General features: G+C 46.6%; 10 protein-coding genes across 10 annotated transcripts; 5 read left to right on the forward strand and 5 right to left on the reverse strand.

The window, feature by feature from the left end:
- Window positions 1-448: 448 nt before the first annotated feature.
- EV420DRAFT_1543591 (uncharacterized protein) lies at window positions 449-757 on the reverse strand. Its single transcript, XM_060473211.1, has one exon. It carries the CDS (start codon window positions 735-737, stop codon window positions 528-530), a length of 210 nt encoding a protein of 69 aa, XP_060330925.1. The 5' UTR covers window positions 738-757; the 3' UTR covers window positions 449-527.
- Window positions 614-1,368, reverse strand: EV420DRAFT_1543593 (uncharacterized protein). Its single transcript, XM_060473212.1, has 2 exons — window positions 1,259-1,368; window positions 614-1,148 (listed from the first exon to the last, which is right to left on the reverse strand). The coding sequence occupies exons 1-2, from the start codon at window positions 1,342-1,344 to the stop codon at window positions 887-889; spliced, it is 348 nt and encodes a 115-aa protein (XP_060330926.1). The 5' UTR covers window positions 1,345-1,368; the 3' UTR covers window positions 614-886.
- A 1,694-nt stretch (window positions 1,369-3,062) lies between these two features.
- EV420DRAFT_369487 (uncharacterized protein) lies at window positions 3,063-3,418 on the reverse strand. Its single transcript, XM_060481877.1, has one exon. It carries the CDS (start codon window positions 3,379-3,381, stop codon window positions 3,148-3,150), a length of 234 nt encoding a protein of 77 aa, XP_060330927.1. The 5' UTR covers window positions 3,382-3,418; the 3' UTR covers window positions 3,063-3,147.
- On the reverse strand, window positions 3,218-6,492 carry EV420DRAFT_369514 (uncharacterized protein). Its single transcript, XM_060481878.1, has 10 exons — window positions 6,373-6,492; window positions 6,307-6,323; window positions 6,109-6,253; window positions 5,937-6,058; window positions 5,684-5,886; window positions 5,575-5,625; window positions 5,330-5,525; window positions 5,057-5,272; window positions 3,466-5,007; window positions 3,218-3,418 (listed from the first exon to the last, which is right to left on the reverse strand). The coding sequence occupies exons 1-10, from the start codon at window positions 6,387-6,389 to the stop codon at window positions 3,402-3,404; spliced, it is 2,526 nt and encodes an 841-aa protein (XP_060330928.1). The 5' UTR covers window positions 6,390-6,492; the 3' UTR covers window positions 3,218-3,401.
- A 1,100-nt stretch (window positions 6,493-7,592) lies between these two features.
- On the forward strand, window positions 7,593-11,113 carry EV420DRAFT_369674 (uncharacterized protein). Its single transcript, XM_060481879.1, has 9 exons — window positions 7,593-7,809; window positions 7,859-8,052; window positions 8,110-8,160; window positions 8,209-8,404; window positions 8,455-8,628; window positions 8,680-10,193; window positions 10,252-10,626; window positions 10,682-11,014; window positions 11,063-11,113. Exons 1-8 carry the CDS (start codon window positions 7,788-7,790, stop codon window positions 10,808-10,810), a joined length of 2,655 nt encoding a protein of 884 aa, XP_060330929.1. The 5' UTR covers window positions 7,593-7,787; the 3' UTR covers window positions 10,811-11,014; window positions 11,063-11,113.
- On the forward strand, window positions 10,894-11,833 carry EV420DRAFT_1543618 (uncharacterized protein). The gene is made up of 4 exons (XM_060473213.1): window positions 10,894-11,014; window positions 11,063-11,113; window positions 11,176-11,368; window positions 11,426-11,833. The coding sequence occupies exons 1-4, from the start codon at window positions 10,994-10,996 to the stop codon at window positions 11,617-11,619; spliced, it is 459 nt and encodes a 152-aa protein (XP_060330930.1). The 5' UTR covers window positions 10,894-10,993; the 3' UTR covers window positions 11,620-11,833.
- EV420DRAFT_1216694 (uncharacterized protein) lies at window positions 11,688-11,933 on the forward strand (the record flags this gene model as incomplete). The annotated part of the gene is made up of 1 exon (XM_060466414.1): window positions 11,688-11,933. A coding segment is annotated over one exon (246 nt), but the record flags the coding sequence as incomplete, so codon positions are not given.
- Window positions 11,934-15,174: 3,241 nt separating this feature from the next.
- On the reverse strand, window positions 15,175-15,697 carry EV420DRAFT_1643001 (uncharacterized protein; the record flags this gene model as incomplete). Its single annotated transcript, XM_060477441.1, has 2 exons — window positions 15,175-15,445; window positions 15,507-15,697. The coding sequence occupies 2 exons, from the start codon at window positions 15,695-15,697 to the stop codon at window positions 15,175-15,177; spliced, it is 462 nt and encodes a 153-aa protein (XP_060330932.1).
- A 1,871-nt stretch (window positions 15,698-17,568) lies between these two features.
- Window positions 17,569-20,140, forward strand: EV420DRAFT_1308849 (cytochrome P450). The gene is made up of 13 exons (XM_060468534.1): window positions 17,569-17,654; window positions 17,702-18,084; window positions 18,137-18,207; window positions 18,256-18,285; window positions 18,341-18,377; window positions 18,427-18,486; window positions 18,544-18,556; window positions 18,611-18,746; window positions 18,795-19,182; window positions 19,234-19,289; window positions 19,345-19,498; window positions 19,554-19,578; window positions 19,631-20,140. Exons 2-13 carry the CDS (start codon window positions 17,775-17,777, stop codon window positions 19,707-19,709), a joined length of 1,359 nt encoding a protein of 452 aa, XP_060330933.1. The 5' UTR covers window positions 17,569-17,654; window positions 17,702-17,774; the 3' UTR covers window positions 19,710-20,140.
- A 6,789-nt stretch (window positions 20,141-26,929) lies between these two features.
- EV420DRAFT_1543632 (cytochrome P450) lies at window positions 26,930-27,889 on the forward strand. Its single transcript, XM_060473214.1, has 6 exons — window positions 26,930-26,979; window positions 27,034-27,102; window positions 27,159-27,214; window positions 27,267-27,382; window positions 27,434-27,616; window positions 27,670-27,889. Exons 3-6 carry the CDS (start codon window positions 27,178-27,180, stop codon window positions 27,718-27,720), a joined length of 387 nt encoding a protein of 128 aa, XP_060330934.1. The 5' UTR covers window positions 26,930-26,979; window positions 27,034-27,102; window positions 27,159-27,177; the 3' UTR covers window positions 27,721-27,889.
- Window positions 27,890-27,958: the final 69 nt, after the last annotated feature.

Raw genomic sequence — 27,958 nt, forward strand, 5'->3', positions numbered from 1 at the left:
AGAGCTCCAGGATATCCGAGGATCTTTGGGATCGCTGCAATCATTGAAGATAGAGATGCAAGAAGTGCGAGCGTGGATTATTAAATCAAAATACGCAACGATCGATGCCTTCGAGTTCGCTCCTCGTCTAACTCACATTGAACTCATCGGAGGCTCGGACCAGGAGGACTTCATACTCCCATGGCACTAATTGATTTCGTATCACGAGGAACGGCACGAAGAGATTCCTGGCAGGAAGTTCCCTTCTTCTGTACTCAAAAGTCTTCAATGCAAGCGTTTACGAGAATTCACGATTCCCACTTTCAGAGGCATTGGCAATTTTGGTGTCACCAATCTTCGTCACGTTGTGCACAATTCACTGCGTCGTCTCACTGTTAAAAATCGGTCGCTGCTGCGGTGCCTTACCCTTCCATCGTTACAAGGACTATCTTTGGATCATAATGACCACACTAGTGGGGTGAGGGCCAACGCATCTGCGTGGCATGTCCGAGTCCTATGAAATTTCTTTCCGTCGGGCACACCAGTTTTCATATATTGGCCTGCCTGTATATGAACATGTCACGGTCTTTGCCCGTCTTGTCTCGCATCATGTTGACGTCGTCAATATGACCTTCATGTAGCGAATGTCTACCTAATGCAATGCCGTCGTTAAACCATACTTGGTTCTCTGCATCTACAAATCGCGCGGTGAAGTGTCGCGCTCCATAATAAACAATACCAGCCAACCGAGGCCACATATGTTCAGGATAGGCGACATAGTGGAAGCGCGATGCTCCATCGTATTTGTGAAGTGTTGAGGAGACCACATAAGGATGAAAATGATATTGTGACCACACTACGGTAAGCCACGACCAATGAACGAATAAACACACAGATTAACATTATTTCAGAACACTGCGAAGAACAAGAGTGTTGCGAGCGACAAGGACCCACAACGCACGCCGAAGATGAAACGACGAATCGGGTTCGAGTACGAAGAGGAAGAGATAGAGATGGGAGGCAAGCACAGGAGAGAGACGGTAAGGTACAAAGCAGAAGGGGAAGAGGCGGAGGCGGAGGCACATTTCAAAGGAGAGAAAGAAAGAGACATTGGAATGACAGAGTAAGCTACGTGGAAATAGATGAAGTAGAGATGACGAACGAGCTGACTTATGGGGCGATGAGGAAGAATAGAAAGAAACGACGAGAATATAAGAGAGAAAAACGGAAAAAGAAAGCAAAAAATGAAAGTCGAATGAGAAAAAAGAAAGAAAGAAACCGGGCGGAAGAGGAAGAAAGCGAGTATGTGAAACAGTGGAAGCAAAACGGAAAGTAACGGGTCAGGCAAGCGGATAAAGACGGCATTGAATAGAAATATTCCCACGGTAAGGCCAGGTAGGCGAGTCGGCAAAACCCGATAAGGTTTGATACCTCGAATAGATTTTCCCACGATAATTCAAACTGGCATAATAACCGATACCTATATTCATAGGACTCGGAACAGGCCCCCGAACAATCTCCCGTGTTTGCCACCTCATTGGCCGATCCGGCTGTTCTCTCACAGAGCTGTATTTCAATGGCTTCAGCCCCGACTCTGTCACTAAACTTCTCGATCAATGTCCCAACTTGAAACAGCTCTCTTTTTCCTATAGTCCTGGCGAATGGCGATGGGACGTTGATAATGAATTCGCGGAGCTAGTTGGATCTCGAACTATGCGCCGCCCGGGATTTCTAAGCGGACATGACGCCATACCTGGATTGCAATCCTTGAGCATCACAATTGACGATTAGGAACGGGGATGGAAAAGTTGAAACAGCTGAAAGGGGAGGGCATGGACATTTCGATCATAGCGAAAAACTTGGCTGATAACGGGAGGGCTTCGAAAATATACGTATGACTGTGGGTTTCCAATGATCGATGGTTGCAGAGTGATGTTCGATGACTAAGGCATAGTGATAGGTACAATAGCCGTGAATGGCTAGAAACGAGGCCATGAATTGGGAGATGTCAGTACAGGGAAAAACGGTGTCTTGGAACGTATGTCGACAGTTGATAGTGTGTTTAGCGTTTAGCAAAGTATCTTGACGGCATCCATTCCTACGTACCGCTTTTGAGGATGTTGTCTGCAAGTGTAGCCCGGAAGAGTTCACAGCTGGCTGACGACCGAACCGAGCATCTAATAACAGATGGCCAATAATCAGATAGGGCTTTACTGTTAGGAACAATGATTATGAAGAAAATTTTGAGTGTGACGTCAATGGCTGATTGAAATAAAGAAGTAGCTCACTGTAGAGCTGGAGCGTAAGAAATGCTGCGGGAAACGATGTATTGAGAGGAGAGTAGAAATGTTAACAAGTCGAGTCTAACGTTGCTAGGGCGGCGAGTACCATTCAGTCTAGATTCGACTTCGAATCATAGGGCACCTATAAGGTTAGAACAAATGAAGCCATCAAGTAAAGCGCTCACCGTGATTGAATGGTATCGTCGTAGGCACTGTCAATGTGATATCAACGAACGAATTCCGGTCCGGTGATGGTGGTCACGAGACGAAAACTTTCGAGTCCACCGACTGCCTCGATGACGCGTACAGCAGCGAGGAGCAGTCGTACATGTCTTCAACGACAAATGCAAAGAGGCGAGGAAGAATAGGAGGGAGAGAAGAGAGGCCAGAGGAAGGGGAAAAGTGAGATAATGAGAGAAGGGAGTGAATGTACCCCGTATACGTGCATTTAAATTTTCATGTAGGCCTGGAGCTCAGGGAGGATGTTAAAATGCTGATCCTAGTTTATTACGACGCAGGCAAATATCGGACATTGAATTCTGAGACGCTTGGAAATCGGAAGATCTGGAAAGCAGATGAACAGTTGAACGACGTCCCAGGGGCCAGCATCGCTTTACGTTTAGTGCCACCGATATTGCATGCAAGCCGAGATCCTGGGGTATCTGATGTAGCATTGCACGACACGGTCCATTGGAGGAGGCAGGGTGTAGCATAGCGCTCAGTGATCAGCACATAAAAACGTTTTTGGGATACATGCTGCTGATACTTGAATACAATTTGCGATGCTCAGTACCCCAGGTCCGATCAGAATCTGAGACATCGTCGTTCTGTGGTATAAATCAAGTGTTCATATCACGGCCCCCCAAAGACGCTGTTATACCAACCGTTATCTATTATCCAGTAGCCGCAGAACCTGCGAGCTCGCAGTGAAGGAAGTAGCTCTACGCTGCTGATATATTAAGGTTTTGGTATTGCTCCCAATGCCCTCGAATGGCGTTAGCAGGGGGAAGTAACCTGAGAACAGGATAGATATCTGCCGGATGGAGATTGCACAAATCACATTTAGCATTGGAATCAAGCAAAGACGGAATGATTTTGTCAGCGGCTTCAACGGCATCATTGATGCCAAAACGAAGCTTGCTACCTGCTTGCGGGATCTTCGAGCAAGGTCAGCACATGAAATGAAATGGTCACGGCTCGTCACCTACTCCTTGTATCCAATCCTTCGCATCATAGATGCAGCTAAGAAATCGGTTCAGGTACCAGGTGCCGAGCGTGACAATCACCTCCAACCATGATAGGAAGTGCTGGCCAAAAAGGACCTCGATTGAACCAAAGTCATGGGTGTCGAAAGAGGTAATGTGCCACGCTGGTCCCAGCACAGCGTAATGGCGGATATGAGGAGGAATTTGATCACGACCCTGCTTCGCTGAAACATCTTTAGTGGCATTCAGCTTCCAGGAACCCAAAAACTTGTTCAGTGACGATAACGACTGCCTGGCGAGGCTCCTCTTGTGTTCGTCGGCGTCAATATACCATTCTTCTCCGCTCCTATCCCTGTCTTGAAGAAAATCATCAAACGATTTGTGCATCAACCGAAGAACCTTTTGCTCCGGGCTCATTTCTATGACACTGGTTAACTTCGAGTAAATGATCCTCCCTGCAGGATCCATCGGTTTGAGAACCAAAGTACCAATTGCTTCCAGAGTCAAACCAGGAGGCACTTCTGCTACAACAATAGCACCCAGCAGATCACGAATACAGCGCCTGATATCCGCATTCTTTAATTTCTCTTGACCTTCGGTCACTATGAGATCTAGAGCTGTGCGATAGAGCATTGTTAATGATTGAATAGCGTCATCGGGGATCCGACTTCCCAGAAGCTCTTCCAGTCTGGTTTCGCTGGGTAGTTGTTCGAGGAATGTGCAGGCAGCAACAGCCCAAATAAACAAGCCATTCGCCCGTTGAGCCAACTCCTTGACTGCATCATCCTCTGAGCGCAGCTGATGGGATCTGTTCACCTCCTGAGCACGTTCTACCAGAGAGACATATATACTGCTAAAACGGAAAGCAATATATTTTCGGATGTCACTATTGACATCCTTTGACGACGTGTCCAAAAGGACTCGGGTGATGCCTGCATGATGGAGTTTTGGCGTGAATGCACGAGAGATCCGTTCCGCAGACCTGCAAGACACGATGAGCCGCATGAAGGGTAATTCTGGCCCGAATCCTTCAACAAGGACATCGAGGACGTCGGTTGATGTGTCACATTCATCCAGGCCATCGATGATGACAACCACAGGGCCTTCATCAAGCAATTCTGGGATACTCCGTAGCGGTTCGCGAAGCAGCCGGTCAAACTGGACCCGTGGAGACGGCGGCAAAACAGGACCGATCTTGTGAACGGCCTGGGAAATGGCACGTCCAATCCTCCCATCGAAAAGGGCAAGTGAATATGCGATACTGGTGATGAGTTTCGATGAATCCGTGTATTCAAGGCGATCGTAGCGGATGAAGCTACCCAGACGGTTGCGTCCGCACGCATATTCAGTACTGAGCGCCTGACATAGTGTCCCCATAAGCGAGCTCTTTCCAGTGCCAGCTACCCCAGTACACCATAACATGCTACCACGACACTCTGAGATCCAATGCATGACATCATTGATCACTTCAACACGGGTGCCTTCTAAACACATCAGCTTGGGCTTCCGCTGGTGAGCCGGTAATACATCATCGCGCAGTACTGCGTCGTATTAAATTTTAGGAAGGCAATGATAAAATATTAGGCGTACTGAGCTCGTCAACCTTCTCTTTAATCCCCACAGTGACCGACAGAGTCTCGGTCACAATTCTTTTGAGGCTGTCAAATTTCTCTTCAGTCCGCAAGGTCACGACTAGAGTTTCTTTCACAATAGTGGAATTGAATTGCTCGGTCAATCTCTTGAATCCATTCTGGAACTTTGCGGCCTTGTTGGCTGTTTTCTTCGGGCTGTGTCCCACTAGTGCACCTTTGAGATAGAATAGTCAGCGTCTTTTTCGTTGCATAATGCTATATACCAACTTACCAAGATAAGTTCTGTTTGTGTATCCTGAGATGAAGAACGTGCATTCGACAATTTGTTTGAAGAGTGCTCCGTAAACAGGACGGAGCCTCTCGCGGTTCCGAAACACCTCATCACGAATTGCCTGTTCGTTTGTCGATAGCATAGTCTCGTATAGATCGATGACAAGTGCATCTGTATCCGATCGCTTCTGCAATTGCTGCACGAAGGATTAAAAAGTGAATAGTACTGAAGAGTGGGCTACACACATCAATCCCGAGTGACAGGAAACTCCATGCAATCCTTGCAGCGGGATGGAGCTAAGTAACATGCCACATCAGCTGGATGGTGGGACGGATCTTGTGATCCTTCATTTACCTCTGCAAGTGCATCTATTGACTGTTTTATGGGTTCTAGACGCTCAAGCATCCGACTAATTTTCCCCGACATCTCTGTGGGCCTAGCAGTGGTGTTGACAAACTCGGTCGCGAACTCTTCATCGAAGTCGGTAGTCTCCGAGTATGATATCTTAAGCTTCGTCCCTGTAGACAAAGACGAAGCATGGCTTAACAGCGTCGTATCTGAAGTTAAATGAGCGACGGGGGACACTGCATAGTGAGGGTGGACGCACAACCCTCTTCTTCGCCAAACATATCAGCAACCGATATCCGCGCGGTACCAAGACGTTCATCGCGCCAATATTTACGGGGACGACAGAGTGTAAAATCTACAACCGTCGATGCGTCAAAAATTCTTTGTGCGTATGGTCAGACTACCCTCTTCCTTCTGATATACTCACTTACGGTTTTAAATTAAGAGTCCATTTGGGTACCAATGTAGTGTCCAGCTCAAATAGACCAGTTTTGTGGGCGACCTTTCCAGCAATAGCAATCCGCATATAGACTTGGATCGCCTCATTGCAAGGCAAGAGCTCGAGAACTTCCACGTCTGGTGCATGTTAGAGACGGATGATATCGTGGGAGTGGGAGGTGGAGACGGACCCTTAATGATATAACAGCTAAAGTTAAAATGAGACTAGAACCGAAATATACTACACAAAGACTTGCCTCTGACATTCGAACATCTCGGGGAAACTGGCCCCTGAGGAGGGGAGGGGGGAACTCCGATGCTACTGACAGTAATGGAAGACAAGGGCAAGCACTTACCACATGTGACAAACCTTGAGCTCAGCCGTGTGAGAAGAAGACAGGGTCCATCGTGATAAATCCTATCACCGTTGCATTCCTTTAAGAAAGCATGCTTGCCGCCACTGTATCTTCACCAGGCAAGTTCACAGAACCGATTCCGAGTCCTGTGTCGGTGTCGGTACCGTGCAAGGTCCCAACTGGCAGGGGTGGCTGTGCCATTTGGACAAGGATTCCCCTTTTCCCGAATCTTTCCGAAGAATGAAGAAACGACAGAGGGTTATAGCAGGAGCTAACTGGTCGTGAGTAGCGCCAAACTGTCTGGACAGGGCTATACTCTGGCTCGGCTTAACCAGTGATTTTTGATGATCGGCGAGGCGAGCATGCGGCACGGAGTGGCTCGTTTGCCGGGTTGCCACTGTGGCTGAAAAAATCTCTTTCCGAATCCTTCCGAATTCTATTTTTAAAATTAATTTTTTTTTTTTGCAATTCCTTAACTGCCACAAGTACGCTAACTACTAAGACGCGGTGGAGGTACAGGTCCTCAGCCACTCTCCTTCCCTCTTGTTCCAGTCCCTCCGCTCATTCATCTGATTTCCCTGGGTGATTCGACGTGTGATGAATGCTCTCCACCTTGAATTTTCTAACCTTTAATCTTCAGCACAGACAAGGAAATCACGGAAAGATGCCCATTACGAACGTGTGTGCCATATGTACAATATGTACCATTTAAGTACTATACGTAGTAGCCGTATCACATTTTTCCGTTGTCTTGACTCTTTTCCGTGTGAATAGGAAGGAGGAGGAAAGTCACGGGAATGCTGTGTCTCACTGAGTCAGTGCACGTGAGTGGACCGAGCGTGTACTTGACTACCGCCACCACGCCAGCGAATGCCCCGCAAGGATGTCAGAAGGTCCAAAGTAATTATCTGATACAATGCCCTTAACCAACATGCATCTCATTACGACTACAGGCATAGCTTTATTCAGGGTTCGTGTTTTCGATCTTGCGAGAGCTATTCGCTGTTAACATGCATTAGACATTGAAGTCCAAGAGCTGCAGCCTCCCAGGGCAGCGGCCATAGTGTTTATCCAAATTTCTATCGATGGAAAGGTTCATTACAAAACCGATTCTTTCAAAGTGGAACCCGACAGTTCAGTGGCAAAATGGCATCTTAATTTGAAAATGTGAGCGAGCTCATCATGAGGGTGTCGTCTGAGTTATATTTTACTGCCCAAGTTCCTTCGATGCATCTACTGCTGTACATTTTACGCTGTATCATCACAAATATTTCCTCGATGTACCTCTTGGTACTACACAGATATCGACGAGTGATATGTTTGGCGGAGTGGAGGATTGTGCGCCCGTCTTCACTACAAGGTGTCTCAACTGGCTCACCCATTCTAGATAAGGTAGTTTCGCTCATAAAAAATGCTTCACCACCATCTGTAGTGGCGAAACTCAAGATATGGCACTCGGAGAACACCGGCTTAACCAAGTACCCAACGGAACTTTTCCAGGTTACTTCTAAGGTTGCGATACCGTCATTCAGGAGAAATAGGATGTCTGAGGTGAAGAAGATGATAGATACACTTGCAGAGGTGGGTACAGGTACTCTAATACACAAAGAACGCCCGACTGACATCACTTGTTATCAGTTCCTTCCCGCCGCCAACATTGCGTGGAATTTCCTATCAGTCAGAATTAATGTGCGTCACCCAATCTCTAGTACCGATCACTCTTAAATCTTCGCATAGCTATTACGGAGGGAACGGGGTGCAGATCCGCTTGTCATCAAATTGTATGAGACTATGCTATCGACTTATGAGCATGCTAGCCGCTATGAAGTCTTGCAGAATCACCGGAACCTCCAGCATGTTTACGAGGCACTTTTCAAGCAGACTAATGAATGCACTTTCTTCATAATGGAGTACACGAAGGGGCATGTCGGTGGTACGTATACACCCAATAGTTCAGGGTGCTTGATTCGCATGCTGCACTAGGGCATAGAGTACTTGATCCACGTGCTGCACCACGACATCTCTTGGGCGGACAATTATCAAAAAAGGTCGCCGAATTTGGAGCCAAATTTCAGTACCTAACTAAGCAGTTGCGTTCCTCATCAAGTGATGCCCTCGTCTTGGCTTGGGGGGCGGCAGAGGCGGTGAATGTGCCCGGTATATTATATAACTGATCATCATCTCCCCAAAACTTAATGACACTTTCAGCCATGCGACAGTCGCTCCTAAGTCTGCGACCGCCAACCCAATTGCATCCTAAATCGGCCTGCTTGCATGGCACACGCGTTCAAATAATCAGCGATGTTATGGATTGGATCACTGATTGCAGCAGCAGTACGTTATGGTGCACAGGAGTGGCTGGGACTGGAAAGAGCGCGATTATGGAGACGCTCCGTCAACTCTTCAATTCGTCTGCATTCGGACGTGATCGTCTGGGCAGCTTCATCCGCTACGATCGCCTTGAATACACTGATTCATCGAAACTCATCACCAGTATCGCATATTCACTTGCCCTTTTCGATGGGAGGATTGGACGTGCCATTTCCCAGGCCGTTCACAAGATCGGTCCTGTTTTGCCGCCGTCTCCACGGGTCCAGTTTGACCGGCTGCTTCGCGAACCGCTACGGAGTATCCCAGAATTGCTTGGTGAAGGCCCTGTGGTTGTCATCATCGATGGTCTGGATGAAAGTGATGCATCGGATGATATCCTCAGAGTTCTCGCCGAAGGATTTGGGTCAGCATTACCTTTCATGCGACTAATTGTGTCTAGTAGGTCTCTCGAGCGCGTCTCTGCTATATTTGCCCATACCAGCAGTATCGTGCCGCTCACTTTGGACACTTCATCAAAGCAGGTCTATAGCGACATCCGAACTTACATTGGACGCCAATTTACCAATATCTACACTAGGGACCTGAAGGGCTATGAAGCAAGAAGGTTTCAGGAGTTGTGTGCAGGCCTTGATGCCGTCGAGAAGTTAACTCGACGGGCGAATGGCTTGTTTATTTGGGCCGAAGCCGTTTGCCGATTCATTGCCGATTTTCCGAGCAAACCCAGGCTTAACGCGCTGCTGGGAGATCATATCCCCCATGAAGTCACGCAACCTATGACGGATCTCTATCAGACAGCTCTTGATGCCATAACGTCTGATAGGCATCCAAATAGCGAGAGCATTCGAATCAAGTACTGCGTTCGTGCTCTATTGGGAGCCATCATTGTTGCAGAAACACCTCCGGGTTTGACTCCGGAGAGTTTTCATGCTCTCATTTTTGATGGAGACGACACCCTAGGTCATTGTGCCCTCTCAAATGCGGCTAGTGTTGTAGAGTTGACATCCGAGAAGGGGCGTATTCAGCTCATGCATACGTCCTTCAAAGAATTTCTACTGGACCCGCAGAGACACAGAGACGACTGGTTTATAGATATTCGACTCCATGAGAGGAACCTTGCCCGACGGTGTCTCTCCCTCTTGAACACGTTCTTCAGTTCCTGGGGTCCCTCAACCAACAAATCCCGCAATCGTGTACCTGCTTATATCCGCGATTATGCGATATTAGGACCCCTGTGGCATGTCCATTGTTTCGGTGCTGCTGACTCCGGTCATATCCGAACACTCTTTAATAAACACTTTCTATCATGGATGGAGGTAATCATCAAGCTTGGCAGCTGGTATCTAGAATTGTTTCTGAGTTCGATGTTCGGCGCAATGACACGGGTGCAAGAGGTGTGTACTTACAAATCGGTGATTCTGATTCTGTCTGATGGACTTCACATTCGTACAGTCGTCAGGAGCAAACAGGGATATATATTGCAGCGTCTATGATGGCGCTGAAGCTGCTGAGATGATTGTTTCGGATCTGCTCCAGCGTGGGTCCATCATGTCGTACGGTCTGCGTCCGGCAAATATCTATTCTTCCCTTGGCCATCTGCCACCGCACAACGCCATTCGCAATGCATGGGATTCGAAGCAAAAAACTGGTGGATCAGCTGAAGTTGCATTCAACAATGGCCAACTGCGAAAGGAAGTCTTTCCGACTAAACGAGGTCGTGAAACGCTATGGCGACTACGAAATCTGCAGGAACCAAGGGGCTTCCGGCCCGTTGTTCCGGAACATTGGTTGGAGCTCACGATGCCGATACATGTTACGCTAAGGGAGGTACGCATTCAGCGTAATCAATCTTCTACATCCTGTTGATGTGCGCCGCCAAAAGATGAGACCTGTTGTTCAAGTCGTAGACAGGAAACCTGCTACTCAAGTCGTATACCGGAAGCTTGTTGCCCAAGCCGTAGACAAGGAACGGTCAGACACCATAAAGAAAGTCCCAGAATATTTTTACTGACGTCCAGATTGTCAGGTATATCCGAGGTTCGTGACAAATTCAGAGGTCGAGCACTACGATGAGTCTCATATGCTTTATCTGGAAGCGAGGATCGCACGAGAGCCGGTCAAGGCGATCACCAAGCCCAATCAGCGTCCCGGTACAATTGTAACTGCACTGGATTCACTGGAACCCTTGAAGAAAATGATCGATATGCTAGCCGAGGTGTGCTCGCAGTATAATGATCCATCAGCTCAGTTGACACACATCTAGGTCCATCCTGCCGCCAAAATTGCGTTCAATATTGTGTCCACCGAATTCAATGTAGGTTAATTATTCATGCTCTTCAAATAGCAGTCTGTTTTGACTCGTCACTCAATCAATAGGTTTTGAAGAAGCACAAAGAAGAAAACCAGCTCGTCTTGAACCTCTATGACACCATGCTGAATGTTTATCTGAATGCCAGTGAGGATGAAATACTCCAAAGGAGAGACTGGCTTCATCGTGTCTATGAGTGCCTGTTTGAGCAAACTATCGAATGCTCCTATTTCATTGAAGGTTATGTGAAGAAACGGATAGGTATAGTGGAATGAGTTTGTATTCGAAAATCTCAAGCCTCAACTTTGCCTTCTATAGGGGGCATGTTCACCCTGAACCTGTCGGACAAGGCCAAGGAGTTTTGTGAAGGTTTTAAACACTTGCGTAATCAGTTACATGATGATGTCGCAAAAGACGGCCTCGTAGTGACGCTGGGGATCCAAGAGCAGGTCAACGAGCTGAGTACGTATTTGAACCTACGCATACACACCGGCATTCAAAATCGCATCTAGCCATGAAGGATTCAGTCCGGGATCTTCGTCCATCCACCGAGCTCAGACCCAAATCTACGTGCATGAAGGGTACACGCGTCGAAGCCATCAATTATCTCATGGCTTGGATCGCAGAGTGCAGCGGAGGTATGCTGTGGTGCAGCGGCTTAGCCGGGACGGGGAAGAGCTCGCTCGTGGGTACGCTCCATGAACTTCTCACTGTCCACCTCAAGACACGCAAGCGTCTCGGCGCTTTCATTCGCTATGATCGTGTTGAATACTCCGATGCATCACACTTGATCACGAGTATTGCATACTCGTTAGGGTTGTTTGATAATCGGATCGGGACTGCTATTTCGGAAGTGATTCGCAGAAACAGAGCCGTTTTGTCAATGGCAGCGAGTGAGCAATTTCGCTTACTTCTTCAAAGGCCCTTGGAGAATCTCCGGGATTTGGCTAACGAGGGTCCTTTGGTCGTTATCATCGATGGTCTAGATGAATCTGATCCATCCAAAGAGATGCTCGCTGTTTTATCCAGAGGATTCGGTTGGAGACTGCCTTTCATGCGACTTCTTGTGTTTAGTCGTCCCACTGAACCCGTATCCCGGGTATTCACTGCACCGAACTCGGCTGTAACCGCATTCGTTCTGGACACAGCTTCGACTTCGATACAAGTTAACCCAGAATACAGCTCACTCCGACATCTTGCACGTGGGACTGGGCAGGTCCTGCATCATATGGACCCAATATATACTTAGTGAAACGGATCGCTGTGAGCACGGCAAGTACGATAAATATTCACGAAGATTCAAAAGTAAATATATCTTGTATTCAGAGATCCTACATTACGATGTGTACATGAATTCAAGGAACATTGTCGTGAAATCGACGATGTTATCGTCATCAACGCAGTAGTCCCACTAGACTCCTTACTACGATTTTCGTCGACTACCTGGACGGCACCAGCGAGATGTTTGTCAAAGATGCGTCTTGGAAGATACTGCGAACACCTGCTACAGACGGCTTAAACGATTCCGCCTGGGATGACACCATCGGGAATAATCCCTCTCCCACCCGCATACTAATAAGAATGAAGCTGCAAGAAATGTCCAATTCAGAACAAAGCTTTGAGGAACTTAGACAATTCTTTCGCCCTACGAGAAGTGTGCCGTCTGTGCCCAAGTGGTGTTGACGACATAAGTATGCCGATAGATGTTTTTGGACACCATGTCCACGATACTAATGAGGACCGCATACGGTAATAACGCTTACGCCCTCTACACCAACAGTAAGTCCGTCAGAACAGGCGTCGTGTGGATCTAGCACCCTTATGTAAGCGCCAAATCTGGGGTTTGCATCAATATTTGACAAATTTTATGTGGAAAAGGCTAGTATCTGAAATTTAACACTATTCTCAGAAAAGTCATGCCAAACACCCATTGTAGGGGTTTCTGCCCATTTCACTGGGTGTCGGAGGCATGTCTTACTCCAGAGATTGATGGAGATATTTCGCTGCATAATCCAAAAATTTCCCGAACGAGGTTTCAGCGTTACCGACGTGAAATCTGGACCTTGGGTTATCATTCATATTAGCAGCTTACGGCATCCAGTCGCGCTTGGATTCTCAGAGTTGTGTTTGTACTTCCGCGTTCAAGTCGATGACCGGGAAGAAACTTTTTGGTCTCGCCGCAAGCTAATAATGCTGAACACGGTGTTATCACGCTCGGGCACCCATCGACTCAACTTCTCATTTGACTACTTTCTCCACCACATCAATTCCGACGCTTTTGGTCTCCTCGACGCGTTGATGGTCCATTCAGGTCGCTGGACTAAACTCTCGCTGATCCTTTCGGACAACGTTTGCAGAGCTCCGGGATGTTCGAGGATCTTTGGGGTCACTGCAATCATTGGAGATAGGGATGCGAGGAGTGCAAGCGTGGATGATTCAACCAAAAACCAGAAAGATTGATGCCTTCGAGTTCGCTTCGCGCCTAACTCATGTCAAACTCATCGACGGCTCGAAGCAAGACAAGTTTGTCTTCCCTTAGCATCAGTTGCTTTCGTATTACGAAGAACGAGATGAAAACAGGCCTGACAGGGATTTCCCTTCTTCTGTGCTCGAAAATCTGCAGAAATGTGGGCGCTTACAAGAATTCACGACCCCTACTTTCAAAGGCATCCACAATTTTGACAACGCCAATCGACAGGACTCCCTGCGTCATCTGGTTACGAGAAATCGATTGCTACTGCCGTGCATTACACTCCCTTCACTACGAGTACTGTCCTTGCATCATAGCACTTACATGGGTTCTGAGGCAATTCCTGATGCTTGCGACCTTATAGGTCGATCGGGCTGCTCTCTCAGAAAGCTGTGCTTCAGTGGCTTCAGTATCAATCCCTTCATCACCCTTCTCGAGCAATGCTTCCACCTCAGAGAGCTTCCTTTTGGCTATGGCCCTGGAGAATGGCAAAAGGATGTTGACGCCGAGTTCAAAGAACTATTCAGCCGTCCAAACGAACGACGTTAGTCTCTACGTAGACCTTACCGCCTTCCCGGAGGATTGGAATCCCTTAGCATTACGATTGACGACAAGGATGTTGGAGTATCAAGTGTCGCGCATCATGGTGCAGTCGACGTCGGGATCTTCAGCAGGAAGCACTGTTCATCTGTTCTCCTCCTCAGCTTTCCTTATTACATCACATTGCTTCTATTAGCGTACACGGCATGTAGATAAATAGGTAGACGAACAACGATGACCCTCGCCTGTTTGCGAGGGTTCTCTGCTAAAATCCGAGTGAGCGGCTGGAGAATTACCGCTCATTTCAACAAAGGATAACTTTACGATACAGTTCCTGGACAGGTCTTTCTAGAGATGATCGAATCACGGTGGAAAGCGCGCAAGAGCCTTCGCTCATTCAAATTATATGCCACCATGAAGACAGATCTGCTATCTCTATTCACACTGGGAGACTTTCGGCGATTGAAACAATTAAAGAAGGAAGGCATGGAAATTTCAATCAGAGACAAAGTTGGAGAGATGAGCGAATGATTTGTTGTGTATAAATGAGGTCATTGACGGGCATGAATACTACCTATCCCAGTGTCCACGTCAAGAACGACGGCAAAAGAATGGGGCGACAATAAGGTTGGATGGTGTCGTGCTTGGTGGGCAACAGGACAACAAAAAGGGTCAGGATCCTAATACACGTAGTGAATAGCAAAGGTGAAAACAAAAGCCCAGCAGATATGCGTTTACTGTAAAGAGCAATGGAAAAAAAAATATTGAACACGGTGGGGTTGGTACTGCATCTACACGGAAGTGAAGTGATGATTGCCACACGTTCAGACTGGTTCCAGTTCCACGTTTCTACACGTTCAACGTGGTGATGGGCTTATGATTCTTCCACGACAAACGTATCCGACTGAGTTTCACAATCGTAGTAGCATAGCATAGACACATTCGACAAGCAAGGCTAGACGTAACAATCTGGAAATTATGTTGTGAGCGAGATGGGAAGAACACAAACGGGAAGAAAAAATACCTGAACAGAAACCAGTAATCGATGTCCCATCAATTAAACCCCAAAGAATTTCTCTTCAAAGACCTTTAGCTCGGGCGTCTCCTGACTCGAGGGTAAGGCTAGGGTGCTCTCCCTGCTCTTTCTGGCGGGCGGCTCTTCAGCCTGAGTATCCTCCCGCTCGGGCGAGAGCTCTCGAGTAGGGGTAGGGGTACTCTCCCTCTTGACCACGACCGGTGCAGGTTCCTGATCGTAGGGTGTGGACTCCCTCGAAAGGGACCTTGGAAACGGCGTGTTCTTTCGCGTACCAGTGTCAGAAGGCGCACAGCTAGGCGCGTATGTGAACATCTCGGGAGGGAGCGATGAGGACCGTGGGACCGTGTTCATACGTAAAGGGATCGATGGGCGGCGGCACGGTTTCTGACTCTTCGACGGTGGATGCCTCTGGGGGCGGTGTAGAAGGAGGAGGGGGCCTCCGTGATTTTCGTCCAGGTCTCCGAGCATTGGGCGGTGTCTGAGGCATATAATGGAGAATCCGTGCCAGCGTCGATGGAGTTAGACTACGACGATGTTTGCCCATGAGGGAAGAAGAGTAATTGTGTGATGCGACTGCCTTGAGCCTGAGCTTTTTATACTGCAATAGCATCCGCTAATGATAGATGTAGTGGATTTTCAAATGTACGACCAAATAACACGAAGTACAAGACAATGGTTAGAGTCAGCGAAAAGCCACGAACTTGTCATTAATGGCTTGGTTTACCATTGTCCAGTGGCTCCGAGTCGTGCTAGCAAAGACAAAACCTCCTGTCTTTAACGGGGCTAGAACTACCCTCTGGAAAACCGCCGCTCAACTAGACTATCGACGCGAGGAATGAGCTGAGCGTTATGCACAAGTCAGCTGGTCATGGTTCTTGACACCAGCAGGCCCAGATGGATTCGAAACCTCTATAAGCTTCATAGAGGGTAGTCAAGGATTATGAAAATGGGCAATTGCAAATTGGCGCAGTGGCTACTTGTTAGTTGTTATTCCTAGGCGGCTATTGAAGGCAGAGGAATAGGTGGACATTTCCAACGTTTACTCGAGCCAGAAAGAGACGTATCAACCTGAAGAGAGTACGTGAATACGACGTATGAAACGAAATTGGAGTAGACTCGTCTACGAGGTAATCGATCTCCCGTGGACAGCAACCCACGAAACCCCTCCCTTCCAACACGGGTGTCTCCTCGCAACCGACTCTGCAGTGAGTGTCTCGTTAGGCTGAACTTCAGATTCCCAGGGTTGGAATTTCGTCCGTCTGGAACGCGAACCCCCGGGGCATCATTGGGTGACCGCAGTTCTTGGCTATCGGTAGAAACTAAGGCTGCGACTGAGCATCATCAATAGTCGAGAAGAAACACGACGTACATGAGATTGGTCGTCCCAGCTATTGCGGAACCAGACCTTTGAACGTTTGGACCCCGGCAGATATGGCAGATGCTTAAGATGCCATTTTCAAGCATATCATATCTGTATTTATCGGCAAGTTCGCTGTGGTAATTCCACTGATCGATTACGGCCGGTACATGTAGAGAATCAAATCGCGAAGATGAGGATGTCGATATGGTGGTTAATGAGCAGGAAAGAGAATGAATGAGTCTCGAAGAAATGCCGAGGAAAACGTGGTCGTAGTCACACGCTCTACGGCCCGATGTCCCGCCACGGACTCTTGACACTAAGCGCTCAGAGACGATTGCTTCTTGATTCTTTTCAGTTCTATGCCTTGTGCACTTCTGACGCGTCGAGAGGCCTTATTACCAGTACCTTGACGCGATGTCGATACATGGTCCATTGCATTATTCATCAGAGGCTAACTCGGACGCGATTCCGACGATTCGAACTGAACGCCTATAGTGAGGACTTGATTATGCAAAATTAGCTCAAGATAGAAACTTTGGTTTCAACATGCCTTCCTGGTCTTCGTTGTTTGCCCCACTGACCTTGTAGCATGCTATTAGTCCCCTAGTTGCGAGATTTACTGCCAGTAGGGAAGTGGTGCTCTCTGATCGCCCCGTGTTCGAAAATCGACGGGTGAGCATGCATACTGTCCGTTTTCTTTTGTCCATAGTTTATAATCATAACTGAGCTAACATTTACTCTACTACTTAGTCATCGGAGCCGTGTCAAAGCGAAGGAAATCCATGAGAGAGTATGTATTCATTGTTTGTCACTCGGGAGTTCGGGGCCATGAACTTTCACAGGAGAAGCACAGACGTTTAGACTGGAGGTCAAGTGAGCCAGTCACAAGAGGGGTTGACTATCATTCAAATTCTGTATGGATGGTAAGACGTACGTAAGCAAGCTATATCCAAGCACGAACAAAGACCGACGAAGAGGCGACATAACAGTCTTTCAGATTTTAATCTCAGTGAACGCGTTCTTTTTCCTCCTACCTTTCCTCTCGCGGGAGACGGCTAATAGTAATGAGCGAGATTGGGTTCTTTTCATTCGAAGCAAATGCCTGCCGCCCAATCCTCTTCAGAATGCGATTCAACTAGTCGTGAGTATGGCAACGGAATCAAAATATCCGAACTCTGATGGATATAGTCATCTCAATTACGCTTCCAGAAAGTATAAATCCAGTGAATACTGGGCAGCTTTCATACAATCGACGGTCGCTATGGAGTACATATCTCCAGGACTGACCTATCTATCTCGATTCTTATTCTCTGTCATAATTCTTCCTTGCGTCATCCTTTGGACCCTCCAAACTGTGTTGATACCATCCAATTTCAGCGTTCCTACTGGGCTTGTCTTGGTCGCCTTATTGGTCTTAAGGATTACCGTTCATTTACTTCGCGGCTTGATCACGGACTTTACCATACATCGGGAAGCAGCTGCACAGGGCGCCCTCATATTGCCTAGCGTTCAGGGAAACAGCATTTCTAACTTACAGCGTACTTCGAATCGCTTCAAGAGTGGATATCCAAGTACGTTCGAGTTTTTGTACTGAGCAAAGTTCGAATAATGAATAGACATCAGGCGAAGTGTTCCAGGAATGGAGCAAAGAATACGGAAACGCATTTTCATTCAACATCTTTTCGAACAGACAGGTAGGTGACCCACTTGTTCGTAGTTTCCACTCTAATAACTGCAACAAGGTCTTTACAAGCGGACCAGAACACATCAAGGTAAGCTTCTGTTCGTAACAGCCCTTGAATATTTCTCACTCAGCCACATATTTAGGCTCTCTTGGCCACTCAGTTCCAAGACTTCTGGAGAGGTTCTTAGCCGCTTTCTATTCATCAAGAAGTTATTAACGGTAGCTCTAGGCTCCTTGTCTGTCTCGGCTGCCAAAGCTTTTATTGGAGTTGGCGTTTTTAATTCGGACAGTATGATATTTACTTGAATTTAACCATCGGATGGGGGTATTCACTGATCACTGATAGATGAAATGTGGAAGTGAGCTCAGCATTCCAATTTTATGGAGAGTTCGTAATGCTGATATACGATCAGGTTTCACCGGACGATGACAAGGCCGTTCTTCAACAAAGATCGAATTTCTGATTTTGACAATTTCGAAAGACACGCCGTTAGCACGATAGCCCAAATCAAAGCCAGACTGAGAGAAGGCTATCCCGTCGATTTTCAGGTCAGTTCTCATAACACTTAAATAGTCGTTTGCTGATAATGCACCTAGGATGTTGTCGCACGCTTCACTCTTGACTCGGCTACGGAGTTCCTATTTGGAAGAGATGTCAATTCGATATCTGCCGGGCTTCCTTACCCAGCCGGATCCCCGCTGGCGGGAGATCTCCATTTCGTCAATCACCCATCTAATATCTTTGGAACAGCGCTTGCGAGAGCAAACGAGTATACTGTTGCCCGAGGGGAGAGGGGACATTTCTGGCCTCTTTACGAAATCTTCTCGGATAAGGTAAAACCGCACCGGCGAGCATTGGATGACTTTAGCCGACCAATGCTTGACGAAGCACTCGACCGAAAGGCTAAAGGAATCAAGTCTGGGGACGCCGAGAAGAGTGTTGAGAACATGTCCTTGTTGGATCGTCTCGTTGAGGACATTGACGGTAAACGCTTATTATAAGCCGAGATGATTTGGCTCATAGAAGTTTCTGCAGATCCCAAAGTTATTCAAGATGAGATTATCAACGTGTTGGCTGCTAGTCGAGATACGGTATGTTCTTCTACGTGACTCTCGCTCGAAAATTCCCTTATGAAGATGACTGTAGACGGCTTCTCTGCTGACATTTGTGATGTATATGTTGTGTGAACATCCGAGTATGGCCTCCCGCATACGAGCAGAGATTCTTGAAAAAGTCGGCACCTGGAGACCCACATATGAGGACATTCGTGATATGAAATATCTGCGGGCATTCCTCAATGGTACGATATCGATCAATCATCGATTCCTAATATCTAGCTGACCATTTCTGTCTAGAAACCTTGCGACTGTACCCAGCTGTGTATGTGAGCTAAGCCTGTGTGCCGAGAGCAGCTAATGATGTTGACCTTTAGTGCAAACAATTTCCGGTTCCGAGTCCTATATGTATATATAGATATCGGTCATTATGCCAACCTGAAAAGAAATTTTTGATCGTCCAACACGGCATTTGCCGTCGGATTCTCCCTGGCCAGGTCGTGGGAACTTTTCTTCAACCTTCATCATTGTCCTGTGAATTCCTTTCCTTTTTCAGATTTGTGGTACTCAGCCGGCCTGTTATTGGTCTTCATCCTCTTTCTTGTACTATCCGCTGCCACTATCACCCCCGACATCACTATTGGGGTGAATTGCTATTGAAAACAGCTTCGGAGCATGTGGACAACCCTGGATTTACTCCGGGATTTGATATCGGCCTCCATCTCGTAGCGAGAGGGCACATGGAGCACCAACCCGACAATGACATGCAGAACAAGGAGAACAGCAATAGGAGGGGTGGGGACTTTCAGAGTGAAGAGACGATATAGCTGGGAGATGGAAGGGCTGTAGTGTGGGGAGGAGAAGGCTGGAATGAGGTTGGAGTAGAGGGGTATGAGTGGGAAGCTGGGATGGAGATTGGGTCTCTGATTTCCAACAATCGCAGAACCAATGATGCTAGCTTGGTCATTGGCCATCACCATGACTACTGATGACCTCACCGCAGCCAATTCAATATGAATTTTTAGTCAATGTTATCGTCTTCCTCTCAAACAGTGACATGCACTGCAATGCCCTAATTGCATCTAAATGCATGTAAACAAGGTGAGGATCAAAGGCCCAAACTGTGCTCCCCATGATCCTATATATTCCTGGTTACAGTATTTCCTGGGGCCAGAACAGTCGCTCTTCCTCTAGCATTGATGAAACTTCTGTGCAGTGTCAATCTGCACCGGAGAAATGGGATAGGTCAGAATGCTGCGCCAATTGGGAAGCATTTCGGTGATATCCTAACTGACATTAAGGCTTCATATGCAGTTGGGGATAGTGTCACAGCCCAATTTGTTGGTGCCAACCTGCAGGTACTAAGACCAACACTTCCTCCTCGTGTTATTGACTAAGAAGTTCATCACTTAACCTAGAACAATCTGTGGCTCAGAAGTACTTTCCTGACAGTCTATCGCCAGGTCTCGGGCCAATGGGTGTCCATCCAGTCTGATTCACATCCTTTGACTACAGTTTAATCAATTGTTCTGCTTCTTGTCATGTACACGTATGTTGATTAGGCTAAATGCGGCTCTCAGGCTGCTTGAGGTCAACATGAGCATAAAGCTTATAATCACTATCAAGGGTCAATGAAGCATGATGGCCATGGAACTTCCCCTAACATCTACATCAATCACACAGCTGCTGTATCTCCTGCTCTCAGTACGTTTCACAATTTTTCCAGCTAACTCGCCACTGCGGCCATAGGAAACACCATTGGAGACAAGAAGACCATGTCTCTGACCCTCTGGTCCAACATATACAGAGCCATTGATCAGGCTATTTCATGGCTATCTGGTGAGAAAGTTCCAAGTCCTATGAATATAGGTAATCGGTCATTATGCAGTTGGGAAAGGCCCATGGGAAAATCTATTCGTGAAATCAATTGGTCTCGGTGATTGCCGGCTATCTCGCTCTGTGGGTCTTGGGTTTACCCCATGGGAGTTTTCTATTTGTGCACGGTGTTTGCCGAGCATGGTCTGGGTTTGTCCTGTGGGATTTTTTCTATTTGTGCACTGTCTTTGCTGGGTCATACCTATTTCTTCTCTAGTGCCCATCTCCTCCCACACCTGCCATCTTGTTTCTGTCTTTTTTTTTTCTTTTCTTGCTTTCTTGTTTCTATTTTTTTAATTCCTTTCATATTCTGTGATATGAACCGCTCTTCCTTCTTCTTTCGGACCTCATTCTGCTTTGACATCCTCCCCTACCTTTTTTATTGTTATTCATTTTGCTTTCATGTCAAGATTTGAGGTAAGATGCATGGTGATTCCTAGGTTGGATGATGTTCATCAAGGGACAGGAACACTGACATATTAAGTTAATAATAATCTTGAATCGGATTCTTTTAACACTTTATACAGCTATGTAACAATTGCAACAAAAATATTCAAACTTGCCACTGCTGGGAGTCACAGTATGACACCGACAGGAGAATTTCTCTGGGATTACTATATTCAAAGTTGCACCTTCTGGATATCGCATTTTCCACAAGGCGACACATACCTGCTCTCGGTCTTCTCGGTTTTGTATTTGACTTTAACTTAACAGTTATGTCTCTGCATGCCTTATTGCAACCAGACTATAATAAAGCATTGCATGATAATGAATTGTGAAATCATATCGATTCAACAAGCTAGATGACACATGCGAAGTTTAAGTCATTTCTGTGAACAGCTAGCTTGATAACATTTGTATCACTTTCAATTGGTGGAGATTTTGGGCTCGTTGAAGGGTAAAGGGGACGGTTACAAAAAGGGGACTGACATTCAATAATTCTAGCGATATCCCAGATGCCTGGTGCAGTATACAGAACATAGATTAAACATGAATATATGTATAGAGTAGTAGGAAATCATGAATTCGAAGTAGAGGACCAGAAAAAAATAAAAGGGAGTAAAGGTAGTTAATCAGAACCAATAATAGTATTAACAGAAAGATTGACACTGGCCCTTTGAAAAGTTAAGCTTTCCTCTTCTCCAATAACCTCATCCTCAAATAGGTCAACATGGACTTTTTTTACCGACGAGACGTACAAACTTGAAGCTCGCACGCCTACTAATTCGGAGAGCTTGAGAAAATCAATACCTTGGCAACATATCTCTGCAAGCGCAGGACAAGGTGTCAATGCATTGGGCTTGAGCACTTCTAACAACAATGCATCTACCTCTGACAGAGACATCATCCCCACCACCGGAAACTTGCAGAAAAATCTTCGCAATGCATCAATGTTGTAGCAATGGATTCCATGTAGTTCCAGCATTGAGAGCCTGCTACATGGAATAGAACCATGGTCTCCCATAAACCATTCCAGGAGAGCCTTGACATGCAGACTCTCAGCATCGTAGAAGCTCAAGCTCCTTGACACATCCTCTAGGGCCAGTTCCACTAGAACCGGTAGTACCATATACTCAAGCAACTGGATCGCATGTTCCATGTCCACGAAACCGAAAGAGAACTGGAAAGAGAATGGGGATATTGATGGGCCATTGTTTCTGTACAGCCTCCTCAGAACGGAGTGTGTTTATCTCCCGTTTTTCGAGCGGGCGACATAACTTGGATTAAGGGGTCTATCGAGCTACCTATCATACATGCTGAGCACAAACAGCCACAAAAGAACCGAAAATATCGTTAACCTAACCCAAATTAGCACATGCACTGGAGATGCTCCTTTTGGGACACAAAGTAAAGTTTTCGAGTGTGTGTACTGTCATAATTAGCGTGAATTTGACTGAATATGACAGAATAATTTATGGGTCAAGCTTCTCAAGCTTCCCAAAAAGTTCGAGGCTCAAGCAACGCATCGACCATAATTGCTACCATGAGATCAATTAGTTAGTAGCATAACCTAACACTGGCATCAGTGTCTGGGTCATCAAAGAAGGAATCACAGTTTAATATTTTACCTCTACTGATCGTATGCAGTATTATAATGAGATTGGCATTGCAATCTCGATTCAAATCCTCATTGATTACCACAGAGATTTGAAATGCATGAACGCACCAAAAAAAAAAATGAGGGATGGGAGCAAAAGATATGCCCAGTACGAAAGTAAACAAAACACGTCGTAACGTCTTCTCCAGCCCCATTCGTTTGAAGGCGCAGGGAATTCAAGGTGTCGAGGGAGGGTGGATGCAGGGTTAGGCCAGGGTGGATGTTGATTGGAAAGATTTTTGGCTCACATAATCATTGCACCTCTTGCTTCTTCCTGCCGTCTGACTCCCTCTGGCCAGTATTAGGCTACTTTCCTTCTTTCTTTCATCCCACCCACCTACTCCCTACAGTGTTTGGTACACAAGATTTGGCTTCCTCTTGCCCTTCTGGTTCCTGGGCACTCAAGACTTGGGCCTGCCATGTCGTATTTGGGTGTCTGTCTCGTTGGACTGCATCCTTACCAGCTGACTCACACTTCGAGTCGGTCTCTCCTTCTCCGACATCAACTGAAGGAAACTCATGGCCTTTTCCAGGCCCTTGTCTTTGGACAACCACCCAAATACATGTCAGTATTTGGGTTGCCTTCTCATTGTCATACTAAATACGTAGCCAGCTAATCTACCTTATCCATGACAATGTCGGACTCAACAGCAGCTTTTTTCATTTTACAATGACTCGCGTATCTCTCCTGTATTGAACAATCCGAAGCCAGACGTGCTGCAGCAAGACTTTTCCATTGCTCTTTATCAAGGTCAAATTTGGTTGAATCATTTATAGTTTTGCGACTCATTTCCTCAGTTCCTCCAGACAAACTCAACGACAATGTTGATTGGACCTGAGTCCAATACGTGCACAGTGGTGAGGGGTTTAAAGTTTGTGCTTAGCCATGCACGTGCACATTACCCCAACTGCACATGGTATCCACATTTGTTCATCCTCCCTTCCCTTCACTCCATCAACTCAGCTCCCTGCCTGTCAAACATGCTCTCATCTGTGCCACCTCCTATGACAGTCCTTCCACTGGCCTCTCCTCTGATACTGTCTCCTTGTCTTTGCCTCCACTGTCGATCCTGAATCACTGCCTTCGTGCTAATGAATTCGAATGCCTGAGATCTCTCGTCATGCAGCCATGTATCATGTCAGATGAAGCAGTGTTGGAGATTGGTGCCACGAACGAATTTGAATGGTATCTCATCCAGTTGGGATTCAAGTTACCCCAGTGAGGGGCATGGTAGTCTTGAGGGCGCCTTGCAGGCTCAGACTGTCGACATGTCCATTGGTGGGGTGTGTGGCCAGCTGCCATCATTCCTGGTCTCACAGAAGTTTGTCAGGTGGATTGGCCATTCAAAATTCGGGCGTGCAGATGGATCTTTGTCCAGCCCGATCCCAGAACCTGAATATATGTGCAAGGGACTTCTCGAGAGCTGGAGGTGGTGGTAGAAGAATGGGCCGAATGCCATGAGGGTATGAAGCAGAAAAGGAAATACTGAATTTCAAAATCCCTCCCAGCCTGCTTCCTACTCTTGTGTCATTTTGTCGTCGTCTTCCTTGACTGCCAGAGAATTTCCCGAGGATGGCTGGTATGCAACCTTATCTCCTTCGAGAGAGGTCTAATGCATCTTCAGATTTACTCTTATATAGGAACTTGATCAACGCTTCGCTTCTTTACTTCATGTACCAACAATTTCCAGAACAAGTGTGATAGAAAATAGGACTCGGTTTTGCCACCGGATGAGCTGGCCCACACCCGCTAGTACATGTCGATGGAGAAGGGAAGTTGAATGAATGGGTGAATGGGTTGTTCCCACTTCCATGTTAGCTACTGTTATCAGGATTGTGTCGACTTCAATGTCCATGCAGGAAATGCCACTATTTCTATACCATTCACTCGCTGTGACGTTCTTGTGCATCCAGATCAGCCTCATCATTCTGGATGAACAGAATGATGGGACTGACTTGGCAGGTCGAAGAGAGAGAACACTAGCTTTTTGCTGTAGACCATAATCGGGCTTTGGAAATTTGTCCTGATTTCTTTTGCCAATAGAAGTTTGTGAGCTTGGATGGACACAAAAACAGAGTACTATAGGACTCGGATCTGCCACACATATGTGGTGGCCCTCAAATTGTTGGGATTTGCAACTTCAAGCTCATGCTAGAAGATTCCCGAAGCTTCGGCTTATTCATTTGTCACGATACTTAGATATATTTAGTACTTTGGTAGAATATTCTAGATACATTCGTAGTATATAAGGAGCTCATTAGGAGCTCTAGTAGCTAACAATTAAGTATTATACCTACTGCAAGCCTCCCACTGCAATAATTCCAACAGGTTATGGGCCCGGGCTCCATTAGAAGCTCATCTTCCACACGCATTCTCTTTCGACCACCCGAGCCGTGCTTTCTAGCACCCGTCAATCACCCTCAGTCCTCTTTTGCAGTGGTAATTAAAAGTCCTCTCTAGGCCACTGTAATTCCTCTCTAGGTTGGTGCTCGAAGTCCTTTCTAGGCTGTCGTAAGTCCTCTCTAGGTAGACGAAGTTGTTAAAAGTCGTTTCTACGCCGCCGTAAATCGTTTCTACGTAGGTGAAATCATTGTATTAGTCACTGTAAACCCTTTCTAGGTTAGCACCCCGTTCCCGAAGTCCTTTTTAGGCACCGTATACTCACCTTTTCAGGCACATTACATACTCTCATTACATACCGCTTTGATACCTCCAGTTATGGAAGACCGGAGTAGCACCCGATTTGATCTCCTTAGTGAGGAGAATTACTTCACATGGAAGTACCACATGGAAATGCACTTAATTCGGAAGGATTTGTGGGGAATAGTTTCAGGTACAGAACCCCGTCCCGCAAGTGGAACAAGGACACAGACCGTCTGGGACAAGCGCGCGAGGCTTGCCGCTGCCGAGATCATTCTGCATGTGTCTGATTCCGTGTTACCACTAACTCGGAAGACCATGGACCCTGCCCGAATGTGGCAAATTCTGAAGGAATATTATGAATCCTCAGGATGGGCCAATCGTATGACTGTTCTTCGTAGTTTTGTTTCTCTCAGAATGGAAGAGGGAGCACCTATGCAGGAGCACATCAATAATTTCAATGAACTTGACCAGTCCCTCAAGGATATTGGAATTACATTGGTAGACATACTTAGGATGACTATTCTATTGGCATCCTTACCTCCTACCTACGAGAACATCGTTACCGCCATCGAATCTTACATCGAGGCCAATACTGATCCCAGCGATCCGACGCGAGGTCCAGACTTCGATTATGTCACTCGTCGATTGCTAAATGAAGAGCGCCGCCGGAAACTAAATTCACCAGAATTTGAAATGGCGTTAGCCGCGCGATCAATCAAGGGCCGACCTCCCGATCCGGCCAATATCATTTGCTACGGCTGTGGGCAGAAAGGCCACTACAGAAACAAGTGCCCAAATATTGCTCAAGGGGGAGAAGATACAACAAGAGCAAATGTAGCTGATGAAGATGATGAAGAAGATTATGCATTTTAGTAACTTGAAGTTGAGGGGGAGTGTTGGGATTTGCAACTTCAAGCTCATGCTAGAAGATTCCCGAAGCTTCGGCTTATTCATTTGTCACAATACTTAGATATATTTAGTACTTTTGGTAGAATATTCTAGATACATTTCGTAGTATATAAGGAGCTCATTAGGAGCTCTAGTAGCTAACAATTAAGTATTATACCTACTGCAAGCCTCCCACTGCAATAATTCCAACACAAATTCTAGTGAGATATATCATCCTCTAAACTCTTCACTATTAAAACGTGTTCATTCACTAGCATATCGAGAGTGGCGACTACCCTTCCAAACAAGGGACGTGCGCCATATTATGTTCCAAGCAATACAACGTCAGCTTATTGCGTTTTTCTTGAGACCTCGCCGAGCTTACCTTATACTACAACAGAATAAACTTTTCCCCATTTATGATGCATCGACGGATGGATCTTTGGGGACCAGACGGTAGAAAGAACGCCCTTCTACTTTTTCGTAAAGTCTGATTTATAACCTCCAGCTCTTGAATTCGACCCGGATCGATTCCTCGATAGTCGGGTGCACAAGTATCTCACTCCCAACCCCTTCATCTTTGTGCCTTTCAGCGCGGGTCCTAGAATTTGCCTTGGCCAACAGGTCAGTGCGCCACCATCTACCGTTCAATGGATACTTGATGTTGCTTGCTAGTTCGCTTATAACGAGGCTTCCTATTACCTTGTTCGACTCCTGCAGAGCTTCTCTTCTTTCAGCATTGATATGGATGCTCAGTCGCCTGAAGGTATTCCCCCGAAAGGCTGGACCAAGACCCCAGGGACAACCAAAGGCAGGGAAAAGATTATGATTGGAGTGTTTATAACGCTGTTCGCCAAGGTTCGTCTTCTCAGACTCGTCGTTTAATCTCTTAGATTGAACTTCCCCGCCAGGGTGGATTGTGGGTCAGGATGGAAGAAGCGAAAGAAGAAGCGTCATTCTGAGTCATCTTTCTTACTGCTTTGAAATATTTGTATTGGTCTCGCCCATGTAGCAATTGTAAAAGTCTGATTTTATCGTTCCTGAAGATGTAAAGCAGCCCTCTCTTTACAACAAGCATGGTTATACGTTGATAGATCTGCAGTAGGAATTCATGCCTAATGAATTCTTCCGTCCATCCGTGCTCCATGTCTGCTAGACCCTGAACGATGCCTCGCGTTCAAACGAGAACACTTCCTGAAG

This window comes from Desarmillaria tabescens (assembly GCF_030435595.1).
Source record: "Desarmillaria tabescens strain CCBAS 213 chromosome Unknown EV420scaffold_17, whole genome shotgun sequence".
Classification (NCBI taxonomy): domain Eukaryota; kingdom Fungi; phylum Basidiomycota; class Agaricomycetes; order Agaricales; family Physalacriaceae; genus Desarmillaria; species Desarmillaria tabescens.

Coding starts and splice junctions, on each gene's coding strand:
- EV420DRAFT_1543591 (XM_060473211.1), bottom strand. CDS start 737: ATGTGGCCTCGGTTGGCTGGTATTGTTTATTATGGAGCGCGACACTTC.
- EV420DRAFT_1543593 (XM_060473212.1), bottom strand. CDS start 1,344: ATGCCGTCTTTATCCGCTTGCCTGACCCGTTACTTTCCGTTTTGCTTC. Junction 1,149..1,258: donor CTTTCTTCCTCTTCCGCCCG/GTTTCTTTCTTT, acceptor TCGCCCCATAAG/TCAGCTCGTTCGTCATCTCT.
- EV420DRAFT_369487 (XM_060481877.1), bottom strand. CDS start 3,381: ATGATGCCGTTGAAGCCGCTGACAAAATCATTCCGTCTTTGCTTGATT.
- EV420DRAFT_369514 (XM_060481878.1), bottom strand. Junction 6,059..6,108: donor TGGACTCTTAATTTAAAACC/GTAAGTGAGTAT, acceptor ATACGCACAAAG/AATTTTTGACGCATCGACGG. Junction 5,887..5,936: donor GTTTGGCGAAGAAGAGGGTT/GTGCGTCCACCC, acceptor ATTTAACTTCAG/ATACGACGCTGTTAAGCCAT.
- EV420DRAFT_369674 (XM_060481879.1), top strand. CDS start 7,788: ATGTTTGGCGGAGTGGAGGATT. Junction 7,810..7,858: donor GTTTGGCGGAGTGGAGGATT/GTGCGCCCGTCT, acceptor CACCCATTCTAG/ATAAGGTAGTTTCGCTCATA. Junction 8,053..8,109: donor TGATAGATACACTTGCAGAG/GTGGGTACAGGT, acceptor ACTTGTTATCAG/TTCCTTCCCGCCGCCAACAT.
- EV420DRAFT_1543618 (XM_060473213.1), top strand. CDS start 10,994: ATGATCGATATGCTAGCCGAG. Junction 11,015..11,062: donor TGATCGATATGCTAGCCGAG/GTGTGCTCGCAG, acceptor ACACACATCTAG/GTCCATCCTGCCGCCAAAAT. Junction 11,369..11,425: donor TTATGTGAAGAAACGGATAG/GTATAGTGGAAT, acceptor TGCCTTCTATAG/GGGGCATGTTCACCCTGAAC.
- EV420DRAFT_1308849 (XM_060468534.1), top strand. CDS start 17,775: ATGGAGTACATATCTCCAGGACTGACCTATCTATCTCGATTCTTATTC. Junction 18,208..18,255: donor ACATCTTTTCGAACAGACAG/GTAGGTGACCCA, acceptor AACTGCAACAAG/GTCTTTACAAGCGGACCAGA. Junction 18,747..18,794: donor GCTATCCCGTCGATTTTCAG/GTCAGTTCTCAT, acceptor TAATGCACCTAG/GATGTTGTCGCACGCTTCAC.
- EV420DRAFT_1543632 (XM_060473214.1), top strand. CDS start 27,178: ATGATGCATCGACGGATGGATCTTTGGGGACCAGACG. Junction 27,215..27,266: donor GGATCTTTGGGGACCAGACG/GTAGAAAGAACG, acceptor TATAACCTCCAG/CTCTTGAATTCGACCCGGAT. Junction 27,617..27,669: donor TTATAACGCTGTTCGCCAAG/GTTCGTCTTCTC, acceptor CTTCCCCGCCAG/GGTGGATTGTGGGTCAGGAT.